This window comes from Podarcis gaigeae, assembly GCF_964106915.1.
Source record: "Podarcis gaigeae genome assembly, chromosome: 5".
In the NCBI taxonomy this organism is placed as follows: domain Eukaryota; kingdom Metazoa; phylum Chordata; class Lepidosauria; order Squamata; family Lacertidae; genus Podarcis; species Podarcis gaigeae.
In genome coordinates this window covers 51683479-51692335 of record NC_139681.1, presented here as the reverse complement: position 1 = coordinate 51692335, position 8857 = coordinate 51683479, and the positions used below count along the sequence as shown (strand labels likewise).

Below are 8857 nucleotides of genomic sequence, written 5' to 3'. Positions count from 1 at the left end.
GTTAAATTTTCCTCATCTCTTCTCCCTCTTCTGAAGATCAACTACAGTGTAATCGTGACCTGTGCTTCTAGGCACGGGTCCAAGCAGCTTCCCTCTTGCCCTGCTCCTTCTCAAGGGAAAACCCCAATTGCCATTTGCTCTGATGGAGCACTGAAGAGCAGTTTTTCCCAGAGGAAAGCAGTGGGACAAGAAGTGTCAATATACCCTCACTGGATTATCCAGTGAACATTTGCAGAGTAGTTCAAATAACTTCCTCTTCTCTTTCAGCATTGGTTTATGGGAGAAGATTAGCACACATTTAAGATTCTGATGGTGATTCAAAAAAAAAAAAATAATGGTTGGAAATCCCTAAATCTTGATTCGTTTGGAATGCCCAGGTTAAAGCAAGCTGTGACTTTTTGTTGCTTGCGTGAAAGTCTCCAAAATTACAGTGCTATCCAAACCATTTCTACTCATTCATATTGAATTTAATAGGTATTATTTTCAGGTAAGGGGGGCTAGGTTTGCAGGCTCTGTGTTGATCTTTAAATATGCTGCTTGGCAGGGAATATATATCACATTGATTCCTTTTGTTGCTATGATCATTCAAAATAAAGCACAATTCTTTTACTACAGTATTTCCCCCTATTTTGAGAAATAGGGGACCGTAATATATATAAGCAATATTGGGGGGGGGGGCATGCTGTTTGTAAGGAGAAACAAGCAAAACCATTCTCTTTCCAGGATGTGTTTTGCTACCGAGTTAAATGTAAGCTTATTGCTATGTCTGTTTCTCAGGTGTTGTCAAAGGCACATTAGCATGCTATCCACTTCTGGTTTTCCCCCATTTGAAACTTCTTTCAGCTTGACAGGAGGTTGTACATTTGCCCTGAGGAAAAAGCCTGGGTATTTCCTTATGACTCATAGTACAGCCTATGTTTTGTGCACTGGTATAAGGAGGCAGTTGCTATTTGCTCAGCATTAAACTAGGAGCAACGGAGCGCTCGGAAAATATAACTTGTCGTGGTTTGACATTGTGGATCTTCAGTTTGGCAAACACCTAGTGCCTGTAAGTACCCCTACAAATGTTCATGTTCATTTAGAATAAAAGTTAGAAGTATCATCTAATTTCAACCTCCTCCTGTTTCACACATACACTTTTCTTAAGTGGCTTGTTTTGATTTTGTTTTAAAAAGGCTAAACTGTACTATTTTAAATTCTGAAAACAAAGCCTCCTTGGGTAAGAGTTGTGCAATGTAAAAGCTCTTTCTTCCACTAAATCCAGTTTGTGGGTGAAAATGTGCTGTGATTTAAAGAGTGACCACCCCTCTCTTCTAATCATATATTGACATTTTGCAGTGATCATTCTCTGCTGTAAGTTCATAAGTCTCTCTGTATATCATGGCATTCCTTCACATTTATATTGCCTTGCCTTGATCTTAATATATATTTTAATTGTGGTTTGTAGCACTGGTTTATTCTTAATTCTGACAACTTTACCAAGACCAAGTGTGTGTCTGCTCAGACCCAAGTGGTAACATAGAAAAATTTTATACTGTTTTAGCTTTAAAAAATATTTGTTTAGAGATCTTTTAATTCACTACAACATGTAGTGCAATCTTTTGCAAGACTATTCAGAAATAAACCCTATTAAGTTCACTGAGCTTAGTATACATAGGATTGTAGCATTAACCATCATTTGTTCTGTGCCTTCTCTATGAATGCAGAATTGCAAGGGCTCATCACACTAAAAGGGAGGTCTTTAAAAAATAAAATGAAATCACCAAATACCCATTAGATTAATTTGACTGGAATACAACTGAGGGATAATATAAGTAAATAGCAGCAAACATAGGTCAATAGAAGAAATAGGACATTAACTGAGGTAATGTGATTAGTCAATAGTAGAAATGGGATATTAACAAAAAGAGCAAAATATTACCAATCTTTTGAGTCATTCAGCTTGATGGCAAGTAAAATTGAATGCATATTGATTGAAACTTATGGAAAGTATTCCTGAGACTGAGTTCTTTAGAGAACATTTGAATCAATTCAAGTTTGTTCCGAATACAGCAGGAAGTGAGAGGCAGAGTGTGAGTTTGCATGGAAGTAAGATCACCCTCAAACTTGCTTTCCAAAAAGTGAAATAACTAGACTAAGACTAATGATCAGTCCTCAAATAAAATTGTCCCATAATGGATTTGCTGTTTTCAGAATTGTTTGTGTCAAACTGGGCAGAAGAGAATATAGGAAAAGAAGACAGAGCAGTGGAATGCCGGGTTTAAGCTTATTGCTCAGCTATAGTGTTTACTTCTTCTAAAAAATAGCTATTGGTATGTTTATCCTAGGAGGCAAAGAACAGCTTGGGGAATAGGGAATTGAATCATAGACTTGGGGGTTGTATTGGCATAGGAGCGCACTCTGCAATGCCCTCATGGCTGCCTCCATGCTCATTTTTCCACATGGGCAATTCACAGAGAATGAGTGTGTGGATGGGGTGTGTATGCATGTGGGTGTGTATGCATGTATCCATGTGGATAGGGTGTGGGGAAAAGAAAGGGAGTATCTGTGTTAAGTGTAAGTTTTGTGTGTGTGTGTGTGTGTGTGTGTGTGTGTGTGTACTAATGGTGGAAGTTTGGGTTGATAGGTGCAGAGAGCAAGCCAATTTTAAGCTGTCACCTAATTCCCTGCTGGCAACCGCCCCCCCCCCCCCCCCCCCGCGATCAGAATCGGTTTTACCAGAGTTTTTGAGAGTATTTATTTGTTTAATTAAAATTTTCAAAGTTTCATTGGTGGTAATCAAAGAATTGTAGTTGTAAGGGACCCCAAAGGCACAACTGCCTACAAGGCAGGAATCTCAACTAGAGCACCCATGACAGGTGGCCATCCATCCTCTGTTTGAAAACCTCCAATAAAGGAGAGTCTATCCCCTTCCAAGGTAATCTGTTCCACTGTCGAACACCTCTTACTGTCAGAAAGTTCTTCCTAATGTTTGGTCGGAATCTCCTTTATTGTAACTTAAATCCATTGGTTCAAGTCCTACCCTCTGGAGCAGAAGGAAACAAGCTTGCTCCTTCTTTCATGTGGCAACCCTTCAGATATTTGAAGATGGGTATCATATCGCTCCTCAGACTTTTCTTCTTCAGGTTAAACATCCCCAGCTCCCTCTAGCATTCCACATAAGGCTAGGTTTCTAGACCTTTTATCGTGTTGGTTGCCCTCCTCTGCACACATTCCAGCTTGTCAATATCCTTAAACTGTGATACTCGGAAGTGGACACAGTACTCCAGGTGGGGTCTGGTCAAGGCAAAATAGAGCAGGACTATTACTTCCCTTGATCTGAAGAAGGTATTATTGTAAGCATTATACCCATCCATTCATTTCAAAAACAACTGTTGATCTAATTTACGGTCTTTTGTTGCCCTTTTTATGCTGTGTAAGTTCTTGGAATGCTAATTGTATTTTATTGTTCAAAACATTCAATGGAGCAAGTGGGAAGAAAGGACTGTAGGAATAAAATATTGCTGTTCTTTATGTTATATATTTCATTGCATCGTTTTGGGAGAATTATAAATTGAGGGGGTTTCTGGTAGTTATTTTCTGGCACACAGTCACCATCTACATCTATGTTAATATTTTGTTAACCTAGTTAATGGGTACTGACAAATAACAAATATTCGTTAACATCTGATAAACTGCTGCTTGGTTACAGTTTCTGTTTAAATACCGCATAGCAGAAGAACAAAAAAGAAAATTAAGTACTTCTGTTCCTCATAATATTCTGTTTATTTAATCTGAACAGGAACTGCAAGTACTTACTGGGAAGGCAAGGTGTGGTTTATACAAAGTCCTAGATTATAGTGACGGTGCACTGGGGCGGTACATATTAAACATGAGTTAAAGTGGTCTTTAACCCTCACTATTTGTTTGTTTACTAGGTTGAATTAGCAATCAAAATGGATGCTCCACGAACAATGTGCATAGGTATGAGATGGAGTCTCATGAGTTTATCCAGACTGCAGGCCATACCCGTTTCCCTGGCAATTTTCATGTTTTTCTCAACATGCACTGTTTCTTTTTTTAATGGAGGCAATCAGTATGTGACTCCAACCCTGTTCCAAAACATGGCAGAGTTTGCATATTTGGGCAGGAATATTCAGGTCTTGAGCCACATTGGAACTGACACATTTGCACTTAAAGCCCTGCCCTCTGATCCAAAGATATGGGATGGATTCCCTTCACTCAGTGTTGTAGAAAATGCATTCTGCACATGCATTGGATTGTTGCTGCATGAGTCCTAGGGATAAGGCTTGGCTGAGTTAGCCTAAGATCACAAAGCCCTGTTTCTGATTCACCATGATGCTCCACCCACAATCTTTCATTTCTACTGGGTGATATTTTTCAAGTACTTGATTTGGGTTTCCAGCAGCAGCATCCATACAGACTCTCCTGCTCCCCAATATAGTTTTAACCATTTTATCTTGGATTGTGCCTGCTGGCCCAGTAGTAGATGTGAGTGGGAGAAACATAAGCACTTTAATAAATAAATCAAACTGGACTAATCATAGTAGGACTGGTCAAAAACCATTTCATATTTTACTTCAAACACATAAATATCATTGATTTTTGACATTTTGAAGTGGATATCTCTCCCTCCTTGACTATGGGTCTGTGGCTAAGGGATACAGAAATCCACTCTTCATGGTTCTTTTCCTATGAAGGTAACATGGAATGTTTCTTACTGTTATCTCTTTATCAGGAAATTGTAGTTATGGAGATGTCTACAAGCATGGTTTCTTCATCAAATCCCCACCTCCTCATCTTTTCTCCAATCAGGTACTGTTGACACCATAATAGCTACGGTGCTGCTGCTATAATAATGATGAGCAAATAGCAATAATAATTGTACTCATAATGTGTTACTGTATTTCTAATTCCTTGTCTTTTACCTTTCTTCCAACAGAACTCCTGGAAAAGGAGACACTTTATCCTTTCCAAGTCTGGCAAGAATGATTATGTCCTGAGGTATCTTAAAGGTGCCCAGTTAAAGGGTTACATTGAAATCAATGAGTAAGTATCTAGCCATGTCTCAGAATGACCACTCCCCACATTAAATGGGGGGCGCCCTTTGCGTTGTCACGCACAGCCCCCTAGACCCTATGCGGCACCATTAGCACAGGCTTGGCTTTGCCTTCCCCCAGGTGAATATCTAGATCCCTGATGGCAGACTGGGAGGGATAAATGCACAATGACTGAGCCAAGGTCTACCCACATTAGAACATAATAAAGTTGTGGCCAATTTTAATCCCATAGCACGTTGTCTTGAGTCGTTATTCCACACAGGAGCCGCCCAGGGTTTGGGGGACTCCGCCTGTCCAAGCAAATCTTCTTTTAACAGTCCCTGACTGCCTGAATTGCTGCTTGCTGGCCCCCTCAAAAAAAGTTCTTCTCCAGATTCTTCCCAAATGCATGGTGGAGCACAATATGAAATTGAACCACCTCACAGGTTAAAAGCACTGCGAGGCAGTGAGCAAGACTTATTGCACATCTACTTATTGCAGAAAGAAGCTTTGATGGTATGCACATAGGGACCCTGCAGCTGGGGTGGGGTGCCTGGGGGGTGCATTGGTAGGAGAGTGGCTAACCCATGTGGCCCTGCAACCCCTTCACAGTAATGCGCTTTTAATGTGTGAGAACCTGTGCAGCTGTTTAGGGTTCTATGAGTTCTAAAATGGAACCTCAGCCAGTCATCTCTCCAGATGCTCTGAGGTAATTCTAATCTGCTTTATTGTTTTAAGTTTTGTGTGTTTTTAAAGCGTGGTTGTGGTTTCTTCCTTGCTTTTCCTTGTTTTATCTTTTGTAAACAAAAACTATTACATTTTCAAAATTCACAAAGAAAGAATAAAAAGAATAATTTGATCTTCAACGATATATTCTAGGATAAAAATAGGTGTTACAAAATACACAGTAAAAGTATTTAAACATCTAAGATCAACAGAACAACATTGAAAAAGAAAAGGAAAAGAAAAAAACCAAAGCAAAACAACAAAAACTAGGAGAAAAAAACCTTTTCTTAAACAAACATTTTTTAGGAAGTTCAAACCAATACTTAAATATTCTGTGCGCAAAGTCCTTCATACTGGTTTGAGTCCCTTATAATTTTGTTGAGTTCTGTCTATCTCTTCGCGGTTTCAACTCAACTATTACAGTTAAATAATCTGTGCTTTATTGTTTATCCAAAATTCTTTTCCTTTTCTGTGTAATTAATCAAAACAGGTTCATTCTGCTTTGAGGTTTTTGACAATTTAGTGTTATATAAATTTTGAGGAACGAACGAACGAATGAATGAATAATCTGGCTGCCGCATTTTGGACAAATTGAAGTTTCTAATGTGTCTTCAAAGACAGTCCCATATAAAGTACATTGCAATAATCCAGTCTGGCAGTTACCAGAGCATGGAGTACAGTGGCCAAGTCTTCTCTGTCCAAAAGTGGCCATTGCTGGAGACAGGATTAATATGGTTTTAAATATATGTATCATTATATCACATTTGTCTACCCATTTAAAACCTCATGTGATTCTGTTTTATATAACTAGTTAAAATAACCAAGCTTTGTGAGTGTGCTATATCGGAAAAGGAATGTACCAGAATGCATTAGGCTGCCATGTGGCGTAATTTAAACAAGGTGGAATATATAGTTCTCTCCCTCCTCATTTAATCCCCACAACAACCCTGTGAGGTAGGTTGAGCTGAGAGATAGTGACTGGCCCAAGATCACCCAGTGAGTTTCATGACTGAGCAGGTGTTTGAACCCTGGTCTGTCAGCTCCTAGTCCAACACTCCAACCACTATACCATATTATATTACACATTACATGCTTTTTATGACATGCACAAGATGGCAGTTTATTTCATCTATTATAACTTACATGATTGTAAAAACCTGTATTGAATCTCAAGAATCAACCACGGTTCATAATGGTGCTACAATATATAGACATATTTAAGTTGAGTTATGTTTCACGTCTCCGAGGTTTTTTGTATCTATGGATTGGGGTAAGAATTTGGGACAGACAAGTTCTTATTTTGCACTTGCTTTTCCCATTCTGGATTATGTAAGACCAAAACACTTGTTTAGAAATGACATGCAGTAAAAACAGTCTCATCACGCGCAAGAGCATAATTTACAATGCTAGATCATTGCCTATGACATCTTTTAACACGATGAGCCACACAGACTGTGTACATCTTTCATATATTTACCTAACAGGACTTCAGAAATAGAGATTGGCATAGGTGACCCTGAGAAAATGACGGTTGTGAAGAAGATGTTTAAATGCAAGCCTGCAGAAGTGATGACCATCAGAACAGAAAATAGGGTTTTCTATCTTATTGGATCAGACAGGTATGTTCACCATTCTTTGCAGATATGTATGTATAGCTTTCATACCTGCTAGTTTGAAGGCAATGAATTAAAAAAAATTAAAATACCGGTACAGGATCCTCAAATTGGTCAGAGCACATCCTCAAAGAAATTTTCACACAAGCCATCATATATATTACACAAAAAAAGGATTCCCCTTACAACGTTTACAAAGCTCGTGAAATACATTTGAACAGCAAGATGAGTGGAGGTGAAGGAAATTTAAGGAGCCACCATAGCTTAATAAATCAAGAATGGTTTCCCTACTGTGATTCCTTTCTTGCCCAGTTAAGCCACTTATTATAGTGTGTTTCCCTTCTGAAAAACCCTTGCTTTAGAGGCTGTTCCGGAAGTAGAAGAAGAGCTGTGCTGCAAGGTAAATTATGAGGGAATCTTTATTTGAGAAGAATCAGCCACAGAATAATCTCTTTTGGCATTACACATGCGGCAGGGATTTTCCCAGAGTCAAAATGCCTAGAACTTGTGAGAGAAATCAGTGCTGCTTGGAAAGAGATAATACAAATCCTGTTAGGTACCTTTTTACCTTATACTCACCTCCCCATATTCTGCACATTCAATACCCGGCAGAGACTTTGGTACTGAAACAAAACCAGTCTGACCTCAAAGAAAACAAATACCCTTTGTTTGTTTTCGGTAACTTAGAATCGAGTGCCAGTTTCCTTAAAGGCTACTTTGAAAGATTCTAACCACTCCTGCAAAGCAGTGGGTACAGAATTTTCCTCAGGGTTTACTCCTGAAGGCCTTCCCATGAATGAGTTTAGGTGCAAGGAAGCGGAGGTTTAGAACCAGAGTTTTCCTTCTCCTAGATGGGCTACCTTCCCAAGTTGACATCCCCATCTTCCCCTCATTTCCCTCTATAGCCTACAGCCACACATTAACAACAACTAATGGAAAAGGTGGTGGTTGATAGAAACATTGTTTTTTATATAGATATCACAGTCACCATCAGACAGGGGAATCTCATCCTCACAATAAAGGTGGGGCAGAACCTGTGGGGTCCCCAGTGGGTGTATTGAAATGCCACCCTGCAAGAGACTGCTCTGGCTATCTCTGTACTTGCCGTCCAGTGTGCCTTCTTTATGAGCTTGGAACCCAAGTCAACAACACCATCCTGACAGTGTAGGAAGCTTGCAGCTTTAGTGCAAAATGCCAAGGCTGCTAAGCAAACCATCATTGTCTTGATTAGAAGATCTAATCCTTTTCAATGTGTGCAATCACCCTGCTCCCATTCACATAGTATGCTCAGGCCAATGCATGGATATGCCTTTATGTCTGGGTTAAAACACTGATTAAAAATGCTTTTGTTCAGCTAAATAAATAAAGCAAATAATGGATTTTTTTTTTTACTGTTCTTTATCAAAGTAGTGCATATAAAAGCTGCAGATGAACATTACATGCAGGTCTCACTATCCAAACAGAATACATTTGCAGGAA

General features: G+C 39.2%; 1 protein-coding gene across 6 annotated transcripts in view; it reads left to right on the top strand.

Moving 5' to 3' along the window:
• The first annotated feature begins 796 nt into the window (after positions 1 to 796).
• PLEKHS1 (pleckstrin homology domain containing S1) overlaps positions 797 to 8857 on the top strand; it is a 28168-nt gene continuing 20107 nt past the window's right edge. For 4 of the 6 annotated variants that reach the window (XM_083741433.1, XM_083741435.1, XM_083741434.1 and 1 more), the window contains exons 1-5: positions 797 to 1048; positions 3918 to 3963; positions 4739 to 4815; positions 4943 to 5049; positions 7250 to 7384. In XM_083741433.1, the coding sequence (XP_083597559.1) occupies positions 3936 to 3963; positions 4739 to 4815; positions 4943 to 5049; positions 7250 to 7384 (347 nt within the window). In that variant the 5' untranslated portion in view covers positions 797 to 1048; positions 3918 to 3935. Of the gene's footprint in view, positions 1049 to 1124; positions 1220 to 1255; positions 1354 to 3917; positions 3964 to 4738; positions 4816 to 4942; positions 5050 to 7249; positions 7385 to 8857 lie in introns of those variants that run through there. The other 2 variants (XM_083741432.1, XM_083741431.1) reach the window with 2 other exon arrangements.